The sequence below is a fragment of the Musa acuminata genome, chromosome BXJ2-6, assembly GCF_036884655.1.
Source record: "Musa acuminata AAA Group cultivar baxijiao chromosome BXJ2-6, Cavendish_Baxijiao_AAA, whole genome shotgun sequence".
Lineage (NCBI taxonomy): Eukaryota > Viridiplantae > Streptophyta > Magnoliopsida > Zingiberales > Musaceae > Musa > Musa acuminata.
This window is the reverse complement of record NC_088343.1, coordinates 1365825-1386827: the sequence shown is the minus strand read 5'-3', so window position 1 is coordinate 1386827 and position 21003 is coordinate 1365825. Positions and strand designations below refer to the sequence as shown.

General features: G+C 42.5%; 5 protein-coding genes and 1 pseudogene across 6 annotated transcripts; 3 read left to right on the top strand and 3 right to left on the bottom strand.

Annotated features, from left to right (window-relative positions):
• The first annotated feature begins 63 nt into the window (after nt 1–63).
• On the top strand, nt 64–2159 carry LOC135586127 (uncharacterized). Its single transcript, XM_065111176.1, has 5 exons — nt 64–429; nt 518–721; nt 800–881; nt 953–1103; nt 1795–2159. Exons 1-5 carry the CDS (start codon nt 403–405, stop codon nt 1877–1879), a joined length of 549 nt encoding a protein of 182 aa, XP_064967248.1. The 5' UTR covers nt 64–402; the 3' UTR covers nt 1880–2159.
• Nucleotides 2160–2480: 321 nt separating this feature from the next.
• LOC103986573 (probable pyruvate, phosphate dikinase regulatory protein, chloroplastic) lies at nt 2481–6699 on the bottom strand. 2 transcript variants are annotated; one of them, XM_009404591.3, is made up of 4 exons: nt 5926–6699; nt 3244–3883; nt 3066–3162; nt 2481–2775 (listed from the first exon to the last, which is right to left on the bottom strand). In XM_009404591.3, the coding sequence occupies exons 1-4, from the start codon at nt 6445–6447 to the stop codon at nt 2745–2747; spliced, it is 1290 nt and encodes a 429-aa protein (XP_009402866.2). In that variant the 5' UTR covers nt 6448–6699; the 3' UTR covers nt 2481–2744. The 2 variants fall into 2 exon arrangements, with proteins under 2 accessions (XP_009402866.2, XP_009402867.2); XM_009404592.3 differs by lacking the exon at nt 2481–2775 and having other exon boundaries at nt 2928–3162.
• Nucleotides 6700–7259: 560 nt separating this feature from the next.
• Nucleotides 7260–12037, top strand: LOC135614139 (probable dolichyl-diphosphooligosaccharide--protein glycosyltransferase subunit 3). The gene is made up of 2 exons (XM_065111175.1): nt 7260–8415; nt 11810–12037. The coding sequence occupies exon 1, from the start codon at nt 7346–7348 to the stop codon at nt 8402–8404; it is 1059 nt and encodes a 352-aa protein (XP_064967247.1). The 5' UTR covers nt 7260–7345; the 3' UTR covers nt 8405–8415; nt 11810–12037.
• Nucleotides 12038–12415: 378 nt separating this feature from the next.
• On the top strand, nt 12416–13945 carry LOC135613370 (COBRA-like protein 10; annotated as a pseudogene).
• LOC135614140 (large ribosomal subunit protein eL42) lies at nt 13929–16535 on the bottom strand. The gene is made up of 4 exons (XM_065111177.1): nt 16440–16535; nt 14531–14710; nt 14237–14311; nt 13929–14153 (listed from the first exon to the last, which is right to left on the bottom strand). Exons 1-4 carry the CDS (start codon nt 16440–16442, stop codon nt 14094–14096), a joined length of 318 nt encoding a protein of 105 aa, XP_064967249.1. The 5' UTR covers nt 16443–16535; the 3' UTR covers nt 13929–14093.
• Nucleotides 16536–17591: 1056 nt separating this feature from the next.
• LOC135614138 (septum-promoting GTP-binding protein 1-like) lies at nt 17592–20676 on the bottom strand. Its single transcript, XM_065111174.1, has 6 exons — nt 20129–20676; nt 19937–20057; nt 19726–19822; nt 19452–19491; nt 19241–19324; nt 17592–17857 (listed from the first exon to the last, which is right to left on the bottom strand). The coding sequence occupies exons 1-6, from the start codon at nt 20414–20416 to the stop codon at nt 17693–17695; spliced, it is 795 nt and encodes a 264-aa protein (XP_064967246.1). The 5' UTR covers nt 20417–20676; the 3' UTR covers nt 17592–17692.
• Between the last annotated feature and the right edge of the window lie 327 nt (nt 20677–21003).

Sequence of the window (21003 nt, the reverse complement as noted above, 5' to 3'; positions counted from 1 at the left end):
TAGAGTCGCTCGATTAAGAATCTCACCATCATGTTGAGTCGACCATTGTGGATAAGAGCGTGTTAGGATCAACGATGAACAGAGCTCAAGCTGCAAGAAAGAGCGTGAAGAAACGGTCAGTCTCGCTCTCTCCAACTCATCATCATCACCTTCCCGTTTTGCCCTCCTTCCCTACCTCTATATTTTGATGACTGATGCAGGCCCCGTTTCTTTTACTCCTCCTCCTCCTCCTCCTCCTCCTCCTTCTTCTTCTTCTTCTTCTTCTTCTTCTTCTTCTTCTTCTTCTTCTTCTTCTCAGACAAGGCAAAAGAGCTCCTCGTTCTTTTCTGTCTTGTCCTCTTCTCAAAATTCTGTGCTGCCAAAGAAGCCTTAATTCCATTCCTTCCATTAAAATACGAGTTCATGGAGAGCGCAAGCACGCAGAAACCGGTGAGTGAGTCCTCTGATTAACAATCGATTAGTTTCATCCGGATCTGCTACCAATTATTTTACATGTTCCTTCTTCGTGCGGTTTCAGGATTTTGATCCATCACGAGCAGTTCCTAGAGATTCCCCATCGAAAGAGGAGCAGAAGGTGCAAGTTCCGGCGATGGCCGATGACGATGATGACAACAAGAGGAAGATCGTAGTGAAGTCCGATGACAGCTTCGTGGCTCTCGACATCGCAGAACTCGTCGCTGCAACCGATCAGTGGGATCCTACTGCGAGTCCACGAGTCCCGGTAACCCTCTTTCCTCGTTCTCGATCTTTCACGGTGCTGATTCAAACTATCGAAAGTTGGCTTCCTATGATAAACCAGAAGCTTGTGATGAAGAGCCTCTCAAGAAACGGATCGCAGCGAAGCGGTGGCGGCGGCGGAGGTGCAGCCGTCTCCGCCATAGGTGAGTCGCCATACTCCTTCTCATCGACCCTAAACTTGCCACTAAACAATAATAACGATACGCGCACGCAGGTGGGCCCAGCGGAAGGGATAAGCCGCCTGCGTCGGCACACGTGGCCGTCGAAGGGGAAGCCGCCAGAGGCAGGTGCAGGCGAGCGGCCGGCTGCCGGCGTCCGTCGCTCTGGCGCGACCCCAGAAGAGTCCTATTCGTCTTCGCCTCCTTGTAAGCGTATTTTAATTTTCTTTTTCTATTAATTTATTTTCTCGTGTTATTTTGGGATATCGTTATTACGGTTACGAGATGGCCAACGATGTTTTGTTTTGTGTGCCGTTATAATTCATTTTATCGGGAAACGTTATATACGTATATTTAAATTAACTATGATTAGTGGTAGCGGTAGGTGCCCTGAAATAGTGGGACGGGCGGGTCCCACGGGACCATCAGGTGGGTCCACCCCGATCACGCGATGGCGGACGGTGACCACTATGGTGGGCCAGGCACATGGCGATCGATTGGAGCCGTTCGATTCGCTCAACACGCAACAGCGTCTTTCGAATGAAACGCCGCCACATCTTTTCATGTTCATCTTTTTGACTTGGACCGATTTGACATCTTTCAGCATGCGTTTTAGTATGCGACGAGATTACCTCCTCCTGTGGTAATTGTTGTTGTTGATGGTGGTGACGTTGATAGCATGGAGAATTCTCTCGTGTTCTTCGTGTTTCCGGTCCTGCTTGTGGAAGAAACGGATATCTGGAAGAAACGAGAGGGGAGGGGGTTTTATTTGATTTTGGATCGAGTGTTACACCTCAATGATGGTTTCTTTTTTCTTTCCCTGATTTTATTTGATGATTGGTAGTGTAGAAACAGGGAGATGAAATTGATGACTCAGAAGCTGGTTTTAAACGTGCAGGTCGTGCATGGGAACACTGATACTGCTCTATTTCACGCTCTCCATGGGCAGCATGACGACCACCGGCGATGCCGATTCCAGATGATGTATCATTTTGGTGCACACTTCAAACCCCACGGATTGTTAGAAGAGAGACAAATGTTTGATTCCAGTCATGATCGAATCCTTCTGTATTCCAATATGTTGAATGATGGAACGAATAAGAAAAAGAGCACACAAAGAGAAGAATACTTGGATGGTAAGACAATGATGCACCGAGACAGCTATATACTAATCTTAGCCTGTAGTAGTGCACAGAAACGAACTTTATCTCTGTCGATGGGTTTGATGCATATAAAATAACTTGATGCTTCCCTTCCACTAAATCAATTTCCGAGCTTTGCCTTTAGATCACAAGGCACAGTGTCGTAGGCATCTCGAAGATTCAAAACATCACATTAGTTTAACATACGCACACACACTAGCATTGTATACAATTGCCAATCACAAACAGTAGACTGCAAAGATGAATTCTCCTGTAAATTTCCTATATACTTTCGAATGCTTGCAAAGCTTCAAGCAAATTTGTTACCAGACCAGAATATAAATTTGTTCCCTAAGGTTAGCATCCTCACAGTGGAGGTGCATTGGGAAGAAGAACACTACTCGAGCAAAAGAAGCAAAATGTCCTCAGACAGACTAACAGATGGATGGAAGATTCCTGTCCTCTATATAATTTCAGCTGGTACAAAACATACAAACTGGTACAAGGATGCCAAATAAAATAAAAAAAAGTACAAGATGGAGGAGAACAAGGGATGAATTAATCAAAGACTTTCCATCTGAATGCAATGAAAAAAAAAAGGACACTAAAAAAAGAAAAAAAAATCCTAGAAAAATCGGTGTTACAATCACGGATTCAACCTCGTCATATGAATTATCTATTCATGTCCAAATTCGAATGGTCCACTTCATCTCATGTTTCCCGAGAACACAACAAACCTGCATATTGACTAGTTATCAATACAAAAATGTTATAAATACTCCCAATGCCTATATGTAATCCGATCATTATAAAACCTTCAAAAGGAAAATGTAGTAACTCAAGTAATGGTGGCAAGTAACAGATCTCCATTTCAGCACTAGAATCAACGGAGATCAACAAAGCATAAATGATTTTCAAGTATAGTATAGTATAGTGTGTGTGTATATATATATATATACAAAAACCATGGATTACTTTTTGCTATTTGTCGGAATATATACAGATAATTACAAACTCATTCTAGTACCGTTTGGAAATGCGTGGCATCAAACATTTTTGTCTTCTGTCATGGTACATTCTGACTACAACAGCTGCAGTTTCTTCGATTGCTTTCCCAGTGACCTCTGTAACAAAAAGGCAAAGCAATGTAATCATCAAGATCAACAATGTGACCTAGTCAGTGACGGTGAATAATAAGCGCTTACCGATCACCGGCCAAGTCGGGTTCTGTGTGAAGATTTTATTGGCATACTCCAACTCCGCCCTCACATGGTCCATCTCCGAATAATTGCTTCTCGTTTCACTGCCAAAACCAAGACTTTTGGCCCTTGCCTTTCTAATGGTCTGCAGAATAACTGGATTGATTGTTAATCCAAAGATCTTCTCTTGATTTATTTCAAAGAGGGTCTTCGGCAAGTCCACACCCATAACTATCGGCACATTTGCCACCTTATATCCCTTTTGAGCTAGATATATGGACAAGGGTGTCTTCCCAGTGCGCGAAACACCGACAAGGACAATATGGGCACGATCAAGGTTTTGCGGCTTAGCTCCATCATCTTGTTTGATAGTGAAATCTATAGCCTCAATACGTTTGAAGTATTCTGCACTAAGCGGAGCACTTCTGCCTGCAGCACCTCGAGGTAACCCAGAAGGAGCAACATCAAGATGGGTAGCAATGGCCTCAGTTATGGGTCGAAGTATATCGGCCGATGGGACACCCCAGACTTTGCAGGCATCCTTTGCATATTCTGCCATGTCAGGATCAGCAAGGGTATAAAGGACCAAAGCACCTTCTTTGGCAGCTTGCTTTATAATCTCCATCAGTCTATCCATATCTTCAACCTGAAGAAGATTAGTGGCAATGAGGACATTTAGCAAACTGTCTATGATCTAGCATACATATCAAATGGGTAATAATTCGTTATGCTAAGAAAGAAGCTCAGACTTATATCTAGGATACTAGCTCCTGCCGATGCTTGGTTTTTTAAAGCTTCATTTTAGGTTAAAAACCAGTCAAACTTATGGTGCAAACCATTATTTCCTTGTCCCAATGGACATGAAAAAATACCTAGAAAGATCTGTAGTAGGTTGCAAATCCATCATTAAAACTAGTACAGCACCATCTGCATCATATCTACTATGAAGTCTCCAAATTCTTCATATGATTCAACTTTCCATCAAATCTGATATACAATCAGTAAAAACTGGAACATTCAAATAGTGAAATCAAATGTATACGTCACCGTTCCAAGTTCATTATTATCCTTTTGTACTCTAAATGTAAATAATTAAAACTGGTAAATTAACCTCTAAGCAATTTTACATGTCAGGCAGCCTACACCATGTTTCTGTTGACTTAAAACTTCTCTCTACCAATTGCAGATGGAAACATACTGTCAACATATTCTACGGAAACTAAAAAATATAGGACAACAAAAGAATACAGCATAAACACTAAAGAAACTGCCTTAACCAAACTACATGAACATCATGATTACAATGAAGCGGACTCATAACGATGCAGAACTTTCACAGTCTCGAGATGCTGAAGGCATATCACAACTTTAACAATACAGAAACTAATCTACAAAAACATGTTGCTTCCTGCAGCTACAATCAAGTGTATGTGCTGCTGCCTTACACCGAAATCAGCGACGGAAGAGCATCGATGTTGCTGACCCCAAATAGTTGGGATGACATGTTGTTGTGTAACAAAAAATATGGGGTCTTGATAGTGAGAATTCTTGGACATGAATTATTCATTTAATTTTCTGATTAGAGAATCTAGATTATAAAAGAGTAAGATTCTCAAGAAGAGAGGATCCATGGTGGACCCCAGACCACCTTGATCCCATAAGGGAATAGAGAGATAGATCCACATTGAAACTCACCTGAATCATCCCATATATCCTCCTAAGAAGTTTGGTTCCAAATGGAAATTTGAGTAAGAGCAAGTAAAAGAAGGTATCCAGCGATAACTGAACACAGTTATCCTTTGTATATGTAGTAACCCCACGTAGGATACGGCATGGGTTCCAAATACGCCATGTTCCAATACCACATACCAGCCCAGCCAATAAAGCCACAGGGCTGTAGATGAAGTCTGTACTCCATGACACTTGAAGCAGGTAACATTGTTAAGTCCAAGTTCACAAAGCTCCCCAACCAGTCATTGATTTCTACATTGTGATAAACTCAATTTAGCTTCAGAGCATCATATAATCTTTTTAACCCCTCTCCAACATTTGTAAAAGAACAAACAAGGTTATAGACCTAAACTCGACACTAACAAGGTTTTAAACTCTAGCTCATGCAGCATCCAATCATCCTCCCTAACCCAAAGTCTAGGCCATCTATGGTTCTCAATGACCAGGCAAGACAACATCTCAAACATCCATTCCAAATATTCCAGTGAATTCCCAACGAGCTTCTCTCAGGAAATTGTAAGCATGAATCCAACCAGTCCACATGCCAATTGTCTATACAAGGAAAACCAATTGAGCAAACACCATCAATAACAAATGACTCATGCCTTGTGGAAAGTTTGAAATGTCCATCACAAAGATCAAAACTTGCGCTCAGTCTTCCATTGTTAGCACCGCCATCTCATGAAAACTCCTCCTCGCCATACTAAGAGACCATCTTATCACAAAGAGAACAGTCAGCCCGATAAACTTACACCAACACATCCTGGCCTCTCAAACTCAGGTCTCAGCTTTGCAAATTTCAGAAAGCAGCCTCTTTCAAATCAATGCAATGCAACATCGAAGGGTAAAATTCTCGTTGCCCTAAAGAATTCATACTATAATATATGAAACTCGAATAACATATCCTCTCGTCTAAGTTAATATGAATGCATAGGGAGGACGAAAAGACGAGCATACCCCAGAAAAGAGGTGCGTATTGACGGGGCAGACGCGGTCGACCAGGCAGTGCTCGAATTGGCCCAGGGCCGCGTTGACGGAATGCTCCGCCGTCCACCCCGTGCCATCCGACACCATGTAGATAGCCTTCCCCTCCATCAGTTCGCTCTCGTCGTCCTCGCCATCGCCCTCTGTTCCCTCCCCCGCCACGGCTGGCCGGACGCCCGCCTCGGAGGGAGGAGACGAGGGCGGCGGCGCCGGCGAGGGTGGGGGCGCGGTCTTCTTCCGCAAGGCCGGCCAGTCGATCCGCCGGCCCGAGCGGATGGACCGGGCCCGCGACCACCGATTTAGCTGGGTGCTCACTCGCCGAGGCGCTGGCTCCCTCTCTGGTTCAACTGCCCGGTCCGGCTCCTCTTGAACGAGACAGGAACGGGGGGATCTCCTCTTGGAGTTATGCCGGGGACTCCATGTGGCGGGGGAGGAGGAGGAGGAGGAGTGACGCGGCAGGAACAAGGGAGCGGGAGGAAGACTCGACTGCAACATATTTCGCCGTGGGTTTTCCTCTTCTCGGTGACGACGATGGCGCTCTTTTGAAGGCTCCGGGCCTCGGTCGGTAGGGGATGATCGGTGGGCCCCGCAAGGGTTGATTTGTATGGACGTGGATTAGGTGCGCCTGAGATGATTCGCCTCACAAGGCGACACGTGCACCCTGTCGCATGCTGGTGGCAGTCCGCTGTTGAGCGGTGGATCGAGGTCGGAGCTGCCGTTCGTCGACGACCGCACAGAATACACATTCCTATCTCCGTCCTTGTGATTGGCCATTTAACATTGCATTAGCCTCCGGAGAGCGAGTCGAAGTGTGGAGAACAGCTGTCTGAAGTCCAATACTGTGTGTGCTGATACAGCGGCTGAGGAGGCGGAAATCGGAATCAATGGGTTCGTTGGCGACGAGGTTTTCGTCACGGGATTCCAACTTCATCGACTGCCGACGAGGTTTCGAGTCTCACAATATGGAGTGGGTTGTCGCGTCTCTTCGGTCATGCCTCACTCCTATGGATCATCCGTAGTTGTCCCATTTACTTCTATCGTGACTCGCGCTAGTTTCATGCACGATATAAAATTAAGCAACTAGAGAATAATTCGATGGTACTAAGGATTTGATTGCTCAATACTGTTTCAAACTTTGATGGGTCCATGGGCCGGTCTTGGCTCGTGAATGTCTACGTTCGGCCTCAACTGGCCCACTTATGGGTCTACCAATTGACCACGGCGGGCGCCACCCGAACCAAGCCGGATCGACCGTTCCCGCGATAAAGCGAACCGAACCGAACCGGCATAAGCTCGATTGGTTCGATTGAGGAAACCGTGGATGGGTTCAAAGTAAAGGTCGGGAGAAGGAAGACCTGCGATTCCGTCGACGCGGAGCCCTAAGTCAGACGGAATGGCGGCTTCCCAGATGCCGATGGCCACCTCCCTCCTCATCCTCCTGCTGGTGATGCTGGGCGGCGCCGCCTCTTCCCCGTCGGGCGAGGATCTGGTTGCGGAGTTGGAGACCCTCCGATCGCAATCGCCCTCCGGCGTGATCCACCTCGACGACCGCTTGGTTTCGCGCTTCCTAACCTCCGCCGCCGCCCCCCGCCCTTACTCCCTTCTCATCTTCTTCGACGCCGCCCAGCTCCGCTCTAAGCCCGAACTCCACCTCCCCCACCTCCACTCCGAGTTCGCCCTCCTCTCCGCCTCCTTCGCCGCCCATCACCGCAAAGATGACGCCTCTTCCTCCTCCTCTAGTACCCACCGCCTCTTCTTCTGCGACGTCGAGTTTGGGGAGTCGCAGCACTCCTTCGCCCTCTTCGGAGTCTCCAGCCTCCCCCACGCCCGCCTCGTCCCCGCCTCTGCCCGCTCCCTCCGCGATGATTCCATCCCCATGGACCAGTCCGACTTCTCCCGCGGCGCAGAGTCCATGGCCGACTTCGTCGAGGCGAAAGCCAAGATCCCCCTCGGCGGACCCATCCTCCGTCCGCCCCCCATCTCCCCCCGCCAGGCTCTCTTCCTCCTCGCCGCCCTCCTCATATCTGCTCCCTTCCTTATCCGCCGCGTCCTCGCTGGCGACACCCTCATCCACGACCGCCGCCTGTGGATGGCCCTTGCCCTCTTCGTCTACTTCTTCGGCGTCTCCGGCACGATGCACAACATCATTCGCAACATGCCCATGTTCTTGCCGGACCGCAGCAACCCCGACCGGCTCATCTTCTTCTTCCAGGGATCTGGGATGCAGCTTGGCGCCGAAGGCTTTGCGGTCGGGTTCTTATACATGGTTGTAGGGCTGGTGCTAGCTTTTGCGACACACGCGCTGGCCGGATGGAAGAGCGTATCCGCACAGAGGGGGTTCATGCTCGTTGGCATGCTGGTGGCGTACTGGGCTGTGAGCAAGGTGATCTATTTGGATAACTGGAAGACTGGCTACAGCATCCACGCCTTTTGGCCAAATAGTTGGAGGTGATCGGAGATCAAGTGAGTGGTCCACTTTCATCTTTCTTGAGACAATTTACTCTGTTTTGTCCTGGGAGGTATCTTATTTTCGTTCTAATTGTTGTTATTTACGTCTCTGTTTCCGTTTCTCTGCTGGATTTTTTAATCTTGAATATGGTTCTTAGGTTATTCTGCAAAATTATTTCTCATGCCTTCTACTCTTCATATAATATTTATGGTTTAATCTTTTTGTTCCATCTTTGGCTGATTGATCAGCTCAAAGCAACTCGAAGATCAGTTTGTGCCTGGAAGTATTTGGCTACTGTTTCATGACTTTTATGTTAGGCAAATGTAGTACAACTGAAGGAACTTTAAGTTGAGGCAAATGCAATACAATTGAAGAAAATTCCCTAGCATTGTCCGCCTTTTAAGGTTTAAACAGCTGTCACAAGAAAGGTTAGAAAGAGTTGATATAGTTGGGCACATAAATAAGGTCATAAATTATTTTGGTATCTTGACTTATTAGTTTGCTTCATGATTTTTAGTAAATCTTTGCACCCTTTCTATGAGGGTGAGCCTTGTTTTCGTGGTTATATTGTCTACTGTAACCAGGTGCCAAGGTTCAAGTCATCTAAAAATCTTACCATCTGACCCTCCTATACCTTGCATTTGACAGAACATTGTGCTTTTTTTTGTATGATTCTTATCGCATCAACTTTATCCAGAAATGTTAGAGTGCGCCAGATGGATATATTATGGTAAATAAGGAAAAAGAAGCTTGATCGTGATAAAATTGTTTTTGAGTTATTATTGTTTATGGGTAACATATATGATCTGATGTTGTACCTAACAAAGAAAAAGTTACATTTAGGAAAATAAGGCAAAAGAAGCTTGATCTTGATAAAAGTGTATTCGAGTTATTATTGTTTATGGGTAACTTATATGATCTGATGTTGTACCTAATGAAGAAAAAGTTACCATACTAGGGATCTCAACCATCACAACATCATTACATTAAGAATGCTAAGTAGTATTTTGACAGCCTAGATTCTGAAAGAAAGATTTAATTATCAAAATATGGTACATATAACCCGTGCTGTAGTAGGCTAGGATATGAAGGGAAGTCATAAATAAGTTATTTGAATTGTGGACCAAAAATATTAAAGAATGCATAGAATGTAAACATTTAAGAACCAAATGGTTTCAGGGTGCATGTAATAGTTATTTTCACAATGACATATTTGTCATCATATACACTAGAAACATTTAGAATTAAGGAAGTGTTATCCAGAGGTTTGTGAGGGTTGACAAAACTTTAACAAACAGAAACACATGTGAGAGATGTGATGCTTGGATCTAATAAGATAATTGGTAGCATCTTTTTTTTTCATTTTTGTTAATTGTATATGGTCGATACACTAAACTGAACTGACAGGATTGGGATCTTGAGCCTATATGATCTGGTTCCAATACAAATCTGGTGTGGACAAGATATTTTATTTAAGAATTTTATATGTCTCCATATGTATATATGTATGTATGTATATATGTACATGAACTAACCCAGTAACTTGATTGATAATATTGTTTGATATTGAACATTGATTTAGACCATTGCAAACTAATATATCTGCATAATTGTGTCATTCAGAAAAGTATGTGAATATAATATCCAATTTTTCTAATCTGATAACATGAATTATAAACTAGAAAATAGAACCTAAGTCAAACCCCTAAAGTCTCCAGGCACATTCAACAGTTTTGTCTTCTTCCTTCTCTTCTTTTTAGCATTCACCATTTCTACTTATCAATCCTCCAACTCCTCCCTCTAGTCTAGTCATTTCATCTTTATCAATTCTAAGATGACTGGATTCATTTGATTGTGATGCAGTGATAAACGGGCACCATTTTACTAACAAATGATGCTTGGTCATGTTTGTGGTGTTGCTTGCATATCCAGTCAGTAGGCCTTATTACGTAGGCAATATGTAGTCTAAATTTGGTTTACCACAGTCATATTGAGAGCCATTCATGCAGTTATACAGATTGGGTGTTCTAGGTTATTTTAAGAGGTGGACCATTTAGACTGAGATTGTATTAGATTTCTGTATTGATGATAGTTTAAATTCCGCATATCACCTCTTTTTCTCCAGTCCGCTTATTGTTCTGTAATATCTAATCCACCTTGTCCATCTTTTCTCCTCACTCCTTAGCCAACATTCCCTTTCCCCTGCCCCCACCCCTCACCTCTTTCATTTATCCTCTTTTACTTATCATACGGTGACCATAACATGAGATGTCTTTCATTGGGTTATCTATATTTGTGATGGCCCAAGAAACCAATCTAAAAGTCTTCCCTCAAGTTTTCTTTTTAGATTTTATTCAAACCTTTCCTGATTTAATTCATTTCCAATTCAATAGTCTCCATATCTTGAAAAATCTGGATTTTTTTTTAAGGGTTCAGTGCAAGGATTGTATATGCACACACATCATGCACTATACTGTCACGGACTTAGTTGATTTTGCCTAAATCGTGCGGCACCCTTGCATGTCCGTCCGCAAAAGTCAGCCTCCTTAAAGCCTCCCATGTTCCTTAGGACCCACAAAAGAGAGAACAGGTTAGAGAAACGCCTCATTCGGGATCTATGAGCAAACATTTCCGAAAACACTTCAAAGACAATGCAAATTACAAACAGACTTTACAAACTCTGAACAGTTGCACAACAAAGGATAAAATGGTCCATTATAGACCGAAAATCTCTCACACGTGTCTGTATGACACAACCTTTATTTACAAGCCTAAAGCGGCCACCAACCTAACTAAAATGAGACTATTAAGCCTTCGGTCGTCCCTCTACATGCTGTACAAAGCATGAACATACCAAAAGATACGGACATACATAAGCATTACATCAAACATCCTGTTTAGAAGTTTGTTCGTGACAATACGGAATCTTGATCTTGCACATACTACTTCCAACCGCTATGGTGTATTAAATTACCATCTGTCTGCCATATTTAAGGTCAAAGACCATCATCTATTGTATTGATCACATCACAAGGCATCCCATTCCTTTTTTTTTTTTATGCCTTTTATCATTGCACACTTCCTCATTTTTATCGACTTTCTCTTGCTTTAACTGGAAGCAGATTTTTGGCAGCCTCTCTTGTTGTCATACATTTAGGTGATGGTGATGGTGATGCATAAAGTGAAGGTATATCTGATGTTGCTACATAAAGTGAAGATAACACATTAATTTGTACAAACCTAACAAGACCCTGGCCTTCAAAAATTACTTTAGTTGTCTGAACCATACACCAGTTTTGACCACTCTTTAACTCTAGCTTGATTGCATCAACTTCGTTCTTTCACAATCATACTTTGTTTCTGTTAAACACATATAAGCCTCTGACATTTGTTTCTGATGTTTTGCAGGAAATTAGTGGACAGAAATATGGCTCCTCACAATCCGACAGTGCCCACATTGTAATAAGAGGAACTTGATCGCCTATTGTTGAGGTCATTATCATAGAATCAGTGTTGAAATGTGACAGAGTACGTTATTTGTTTACAACATCGAACTTGTTTTGACTGTCATCATACTTTTGCTGACGAACCGAACAAATGTTGGATTTAAGATCTATAATATTTTCATTCAATCCATGGCAGGTAATCGTCACTCTTATCAGTTTATATTAATTCTTAAACAGTTTTTAGCTAAAATGTCAGTTGAAATTGCCCCTCGTTCTTGTATCATATGTTCGGTGCGTTACATTAAATAACACGGACTTGCACCCTCCGTGAATGAAATCACAGGAGAAGATATCTCAGCTCAAACTTGAAGACACTACTACTGCAACTTGACACCGGCCATGGCATAGTCTCTGAAGCCCATAGCGAACAAATGAATACATTCCCACAGCAAGAAATCTCAGGCTCAGATCAACATTCCAACCCGCAGCTCATGTCTCGGAATCCACTGTCCCTGAGACCAAACCCTACCCCAACCACCTGCCTCGAATCAAGAAAGATCAGACGCCAATGCCACCGCCACGAGCCGTCCTCCTTGTCGTCTCCCTGGCCATCTCCGTAGCCGTGCTCGCGCAGGACTGCGATGACGAAGAGACCGACCTCATGAACGCCATCGACACCGCGGGGGGCTTGTCGCAGATCCGCATGGAGATCAAGATGACGGGCACGCAGTTTGGCGTGAAGCCACCGGGGACCCCCATGCCCAGGACGATAAAGCTACAGAACGATGGGTTCAAATGCCCTGCACCCACTCGAAAAGGTAAGAATACTACGTCGATCTGCGATGAGCAACGTCGAAATCTGTCGTAGCTTCTCGTGCTATCCATCCATAACTCTCTTTGTTCAGGGAGTCAAATGTACGTCTGCTGCGTAAAGAACCCCAAGTTCAAGGCCAAAAAGACGGCCAAGAACCTATTCCTACTGCATCAGGAACGGCACCCTTCTCCCCTCCACCATGAACTCCAGCCAATCCAAGGCCATCTTCCAGCTCCAAGTGTACAAGCTCCCGCCGTACCTCAGCCGCACCGTCTTCTACCCTCCCCAGAGTTGGAAGATCAATGGCATGCTCAACCCGCATTACATCTGCGGTCCTCCCATCAGAGTCAGCCCCATGGAGTTCCCAGATTCCAGCGGTCTCATGTCGGAGACGGAAGCGGTCGCTAGTTGGCAAGCGGCCCGAGAGCAAGGCTTCGCGATGCTGCGTCACCTACTCCTCCTTCTACAACGCCTCCGTCGTCCCCTGCAACACCTGCGCGTGCGGCTGCGACGACGGCGTCGCATGCGATCCCGACGCGCCCGCGCTGCTTCTCCCCCCGGAGGCGCTTCTCATCCCCTTCGACAACCGAACGGCGAAGGCCAAAGCTTGGGCCAAGCTGGAGCACCACCACGTCCCGAACCCACTGCCTTGCGGCGACAACTGCGGCGTCAGCATCAACGGGCACATCGTCTCCAACTACAGGAACGTATGGACGGCGAGGATCACTCTGTTCAACCGGAAGGGCTACACCTTCAAGGATTGGTTCGTGACGGTGGAAATGGACAAAGCTTATCTCGGCTTCCAGAAGGCGTACTCCTTCAACGGCACAAAGCTGGAAGGTCCAGGGAGGCTCAACAAGACGGTCTTCCGTCGGGGACTGGAGGGTCTGAATTATCTGACAGCAGGGACGGACGGCAAGAACCCTACCGTGGATCCAAGAGTGCCGGGCAAGCAGCAGTCGGTGATCTCCTTCACGAAGAAGGGAACGGCAGGGATCAACATCGTGAAGGGGGAGGGTTTCCCCACGAGGCTATACTTCGACGGAGAAGAATGCGCGCTCCCCGACGAGATCCCGTAGCGTTAGCCATGTAGCGGCTGCTTTCCTAGTGCTCGTGGCCATTCTGTCAACAGTGTGATGGATCGATTGCCTTCGAAGGGGCGCAATTAGTTGACGAGTGATAGCTTTCAGTTTTCTGTAAACTAATGTTAGCTTTGATTCAGTCGGAGGATGGCCGGCCTCCTGACAAAAACATAGTTACACAAAGATACTGCAACATCTCAAGGAGAGAAGTCAAAGAAATAAATGGATCGTGCAAATGTTAAACAGCAGCATCCATCCTTCCTCAGATGACAGAAATCCAACAGCATTCAGAGCTACTCTCGCTGCTCGTTTCTAGAACATTACAAGTTTCTAAGGTGAAATGCAGCAGATCAGAAGAGGGACGTACCCTTGCCCTTTTTGTCTCCACCAATCTCAAAATGTTTGCATCTCTGAAAAGAAAACATTCAAATGGTTTCTTAAGAAATCAGATGCAGACATTGAAACTGATGAAACTTGGAACATCAAATCGAACCTTTATGGGATGCTGTGAGTAATGCTTGCAACTCTGGCATTGCAGCTTCAACACAATTTTCTTTGTCGTTTTTGCCTGCAATTCAAAGATTAACAAATTATTATCTTACAAGTGAATAACAACTTAAAGTTCACAACACAACCAATCCATCAAGAATGTTTCATTTGTGCCTGCTGAACCATGTATCCCAAATGCAAGAACCATCTATTAGGAAAGAACCCTTGGCAACAAGAGCTGCTACACTATGCCCAGATGTTTCGAGCAAGAACCAGCACACACAACATATGGGGATACCTTCTTGTGGAAAACAGGTTTCGTCTGTCCACCATAACCTGACTGTTTCCTGTCGTAACGACGCTTCCCTTGAACGGAAAGACTATCTTTCCCCTTCTTGTATTGTGTAACCTTATGAAGAGTATGCTTCCTGCATGCCTTGTTCTTACAATAGGTCTTCTTTGTCTTTGGAACATTCACCTGAATTAAACATAAAAAAACAACAGCGAAAACTAATAATTAACATACCAAAGAAAATTTAGGAGTACAAATAAATGCTAGGAACAAAATATTTTCCTGTCAATATCTTTTTTCCTAATTCATGATAATAATATGCAGGCCAATTTTTTTACAATGTTCAATGGGGTTAAGAAGAGTGGCTACTATGTATTGATCCAAAAGATGTTTAAACACTTTCAACTATTGATGTCAACACAAATCTCAAATTACTGCACCTCCACAGAGTGTCACCCTCTACAGGTATTTAAAGCTTAAGCAATAGTCACTATACGACAAACTTATCAATCTGACATACATAATATTTTGGTCTGATGATATGATATGCAAGATCAGAAAAGCCTAACTGAAAAAATACTTGTGTTCAGGATCACATTCCTAATGATCTAGTGACACTTTCAACCCAATTTTTATGTAAAGTAGGACTCTAATTAGTCATACAAGCGAGAGTAAGACCATCCAAGTAAGAAAATAATCCAAGATCACTTGAAAAAAGAAATAGTTCATAATATGGCTCACTTTGAGCCAAATCCTTGAATAAAATTCTTAAATATACAGAAAACAAATATTGGAAGCATCAACCTTTTCCTATAATCAAAGTAAAAACTAATCAATCTTTTAGAATACTTTTTGTTAATTTTTTATATCTAGGGACATATAAAGAGATAAACATACTGAATGCTACATTTATGAATATAGTTATGAACACCACGTATATATGAATGTATACAAGCATGACAAAAATTTTAGGCTAGGGGCATGAATCAATGCAATATTACCCATCAGAACCTCAGGAGGCCCCAAGGGCATCCATGGACTGAGACCGTCAAATAGGTCCCCTATTACTCAATACTTAGATCAACCATGCTCAAAACATGATAAGCTTCAGTCAAATTTTTACTTGCTGTAAATAAATAAATTTGACATCTCAGCTGAACCATGACATCGTCATTCATTTATGCCTTTCAAAATTTTAAAATCATAAACAACAACATTCATTTATGCCTTTCTTCCACTATTTCAATCCAACTAGGGATCTTAAAGTAGGAAACATTTACAGAAGACATCACTTGACAAATTCCCTAAACAGCAATAAACATATCAATATTCTGCGTACATCTACCATTGCAAATCACTTTAGACAGTCTGGTCATTCAAAAAAAAAATCATACAAAACCTAAAGAACAAGTGCAAAATCATGCAAAGTTTAAACCAAAATGCATAGTTCGCCATTTAACTTCATTTCAGTTAAATTGCTCCCAATTCACGAACTTTCCACGAATTCTTGACAGCAGATAAAAATCTTCCTAAATCCAAAAAGGAATTACAAGGAACCGTACAAATATTAATACAATTATCACTGACCTTCAAGCAAGAAAAATATAGAAATCGCTAAAATTTACAACTAAAATTGTCCACCAACGATTCAAAAGAATTGCTCAGACACACTTCCTTTTTCTCCCACATAATCCAAACCCTAAGAAAGACAAAAAATCACAAGAACCATATCCTTACTCCCAGCAGCAAAGTGCGACTTTCGATCCAACAAAAAACCAGAATAGATCGATCTTCTTTTTTTTTTTCCAATTGGAGCAGGATAACAACATCAGCAGGACAGAAAAAAAATGGATCTAAAAAGTTTCTTGCATGCGGTAGATACTAGCCTAGGTTATAGATCGAGAGGGCATACTACCATGGTTGCAGTTTACGTCTAGGGTTTCCGCTCCTCCGCCGGCCAATAGCGATGTGTGTCCAGCGGCCGCTGCGGAGGTGCCTCCTTATATTCGAGGACAGAAAGTTTTAGAATTAGGGTTTCTTGAAATATAATATTCCGGTAATACCCTCAAGAATTATCGTTCACTTAAAACAAATTAAAGGGCTAATTAAAGATTATCTCTAAATATTAACTATCTTATCCTTACACTTTCAAAAATTATATTAGAATCTCTATACTTACTAAAATAAAATATTTAATCTCTTTTTTTTCTCACGTCATTGATTCTATTGGTAAAAATATCATAGTCACATATCGAAATTAAAATTAAAATAAGATTAAAAAATAATTTTATAATATTATTATTATCGATATTAATTTCTCTTTCTATAACTTCTTGAAAGCGTTTTTTTTCTCCGACTTTATTCTCTCTTCTAACTTCAATAGATAAGGAGGTGATAAAATCACAAGAGAGATTCCTTTTATGGAGTATTCCATTTCATTTCTCATCAAAACCTGTAAGACATAGAAAAAGTAAAAAAAATTGAATAGTACGATCTCACTTTGTTTATCAACAAAACCCTTCTCTCTCTTCCTTGACTTTTAATCTTATAAAATTATCTTTTTAATTATTTTTTAATATTATTTTTTTACACGTGATAGCACATGCGATATATAAACAGAGACGATAACGTAAGAAAAAATAAGATTAAATATAAAGATCCTTATATAACTTTTGAAAATATTAAAATCAAGATGCTAAAGATAACTAATAAATTAAAGTGTATTCAGTTTTACAAATTTAGTCCTAGCTTGTCATGCACTTCTTTTATTCAATTCTTTTTTTAAGGCTAAAATAGTGTTTATTTATATTAGCCCCAAAAGAGTCTGGCAGCAAGATCCTTCTATTTTATATAAATATATTGCTTTATTTTACAAAAATATATAGTTTTTCAACTTGCAATAAAAAAGTCAAGTCCTAGTTTTCTGAGATCAAAATGAGACTTGTAAATCCTCAATTTTTATAATTTCTATAAATCATAATTAAAGTTTGTCAACTTCTAGATGTCTGTAAATGTATACATACATAGCAGTGCTTTCACTTCTAGCATAATTCACCTTGACTGCTCATGAAGAAAAAAGAGGACCAAGTGTTGATCTAAAAATGTTCAGCAGTTCTTATATACAATCTGGCACTTGCAATACAAAAAAGTCAAAACAAAATGAGAAGGCTAAAAGTCAATAATAGGCTCTCCAATAGTCAGATTTCTTTCCAGCGACCATGGCAAATTGAAGAGCTTGGCTGCCACAAACTTGAAAATCTTGTTCACATTTATGTTGTGAGTAGCACTTGAAAAAAATAGCGTTGCTTTCATCGCTCTTGCATATGCTCTCGCCTGCATAATTAACAAGACAAAACAGGTTTACTCCATCCATTTCAACACCAAATAATACAAAATGAGCATCTCATGGAGAAATAGTTAATGCTAAAGTCCCTGTTTCTGGTTATGCCATCAGCTAACCACAAGGGTCAGATTTTAAATTGAAATGAATTATAAATTTATTGCCCGTTTTCTAAGTCTTCTTTTGTGTTTGTCCATCCCATCTGGAAATGGATGCCATTTAGGACATGATCCTCATCTGCTATTTCAAGGTTATATTCGATCATGTCATCAATCAAAAGCAGCTATCACCTCAGAATTCAGGGCAAGCATAATGGAAATGGTGCTCTATGAATCAAAAGTTGATTCATGTGAACCCGACGCAAAGGAGTATCACAATTATCCCCATGGATGGATGACTCAATATAAAGAATATCGCTACAGCTCTATTTTACTGCTTTAGAAGCCTCAAAATGCAGAGATAAATAATTGAACAGGGTTTGAGATCGCTTTAGACAAGTGCTGGTTCTTATGGTTCATGTTCTGACTCTAGTCATGATCTCCAATCTAGATTCCAAGACAACCAAACGAGGGCATTGTCCCCGATCTCTTTAATTTTGAATCGAGTATTCTGCGTGAAAAAGGTACCACCCACCATAAAAACACCCTTAGAATGACAATTGCACACACTAAATCTTGAAACTCACTGAGACCCTACTCTAGTGTTTGGATCAGCTGATAGTACACAATGAAAGCGGACACATGAAAGAAAGGTGTCACATGGACTCCACAAAAAGCTATCCCACTCCTTTATCTCATGACAAGTTTGAAAGACAGCTGGTCTAAGTTGGCCATCTTTAGATCTAGGAGTGTAAAGAACTAAATGATCTACAGATTACAGATCACACATGCAAGGCGCTCGATCCAGGGCAAGCTTTTGCTCGGGTATACATGGTCTCTAAGTTTCAATTACACTCGGTTGCATTATAAAATCTATCTTTGGAGCATTATTTGGTTGTGTTTTTAGGTGATCCATCAAAAGCTCTCTGAAGTAACATGTCTATATGCTTGCAAACTATAAAACCAAATCAGCTTCATCTTTCCTAGTGTTCTATTTCATGCCTCATCCCTTCAAACTACAAAAGGATCAATTATTATTCCATGTTGAATGAGCAACCTATACCATAATGGGTGGATGAAGTGAGACAAGTCTAAATCCTAAAGTTGTTAAACAGCAAGACACATGGACACATCAGAAGTACCAGTGTGTAGAGATTCAATGTATCGAGTTATAATGCATATAGAAGCTAGCTAAACCTAAATGACTCAGCTAGGCAATTCCTTTTAGAAAACTTTATATAAACAGCAATACAATGAAAAAACATAAAGGTCGATTACCTGATTCACGATCGTCCATTGCATTTCAACAGGAAGCTGGGCAAAGTCATCAAATTTGGTACCTATTAAGATAGGAATCGCCGTCTGAATGAAGCAGAAGCACACAATAAATTTAATATGGTCAGATTAAAAAGACAATGAAAGTTCACCAAAAATCAATAATTGCATCATCATGCTTAGTGAGAAACAAGAACAGGAAACAGATCTGCACCTTATTCCATTTTCTTGCCCTTTGGTACCAGCCAATGGCACTGCAAAAGAGGGCACAGAGAAATAGAGCCATCAGTTGGAGCTCAAAAGCTTAAGAGTCAGTATTCATTAATATTCTTCTTATGAGTTCATGTGACAATTCACAAAGTTTTGACCTTTGAAGCAGTTCATCGCATGGTGTTTCACCCACAAATAAAACAATTAAAGGGAAATCGAAGACCCCAAAATAAGAGAGATGGAAAAATGTTGCAGTAATAGAAAAGAAAATTACTGACTTGTTTAGGGTAGAACGATTGGTGAGATCAAACAATACAAGAATTGCCACAGCATCTTGACAAGCTGCAGGAACGCGGTCGAGAAATTGGTCATCACCTGCAATTATCCAGATGGAGAAATCTCTCAAGACACGGAACATGGGCTGGAATCCCAATCTAACAAAGGCTGTAAGAGCGCGGAGAACAAAGCTCGAATTTAGGTCTCGGTTACCTCCAACATCCCAAATGCTGAACGCAATCCTCGCTCCCCAAACAAATAGAACCTTGTCCATCGTATTCAATCCTGCCGTGTGCAGCTCCCTCTGTTCCTCCAGATCCCCCACATACTTGATCTGCCACCACCGAACGCAACGAGATCTCATCAATAGGAAGCACACGATTCAATTGGATGCACCTATCGTACCAGGAAGCTAGTTTTCCCCGTGTGGCGGTCACCAAGGAGGCCGATCTTCAAGGTCACCAGGTCAGAATCCCCCTCATCGTCCGCGCACAGCGCCGCACGCCCCACGGCGGCGGTCGGCTTCCCGTCCTTCTCCGCCACGAGATGAGATGGCGGGACGCACGCCTTGAGCCGGCGGTACCGGCCGCGGCCGCCGAGCGAGGAGCAGTACAGAAGGTGGTCCCAGACGGCGCGGAGGAAGCGGCGGAGGAAGGCGATCCCGAGGAAGCGAGCCCAGCCGAGGCGGGTCATGGTTCGGCGGCTACGGACGGCTGGAGGCCTCGTTCGGCCATCAACAGAGGCGAGGAGCCAAAGACGCGTGGGGTGGTGTTATTTCTAGCGATGCTAATTAGCTTCATTATATACCCATGCAACGATAATATATCTCTATTCGTCGCGCGTCCAATTCGGCCGTCGCCTCACAATAATAACGCGCGGGTACCTTCCCGACGGTAAGAACAACGGTCGGAAGTAACGCTGCACCGTTGTGTTATGCTGTCGTTATGGTGGGAGAGCGTTGACTCCTCCGCGGTCTTCATCCTTGTTTGTGACGATGAGATGGACGAGATGTGCATTCATCGACCAATAAATAATCATTCTGAGGTCTTCTTGTAGTTAAGAAGTCCCTTTTTCTTTCCTCAACATGCTTTTCTTTATCCATAGCATCTTTCCTTTCAGAATGCATCAATTTATGAGTGATATAGGTTAAGTCAACAGCATATATGTTAAGTCAACAGCATTTTTCAAAGGATGCCTACAAATATAGGTTAAGTCAACAGCATTTTTCAAGTAATATAGTGAAATTGAATAGAAAATAGTGAGAAAATTATGTTACACAT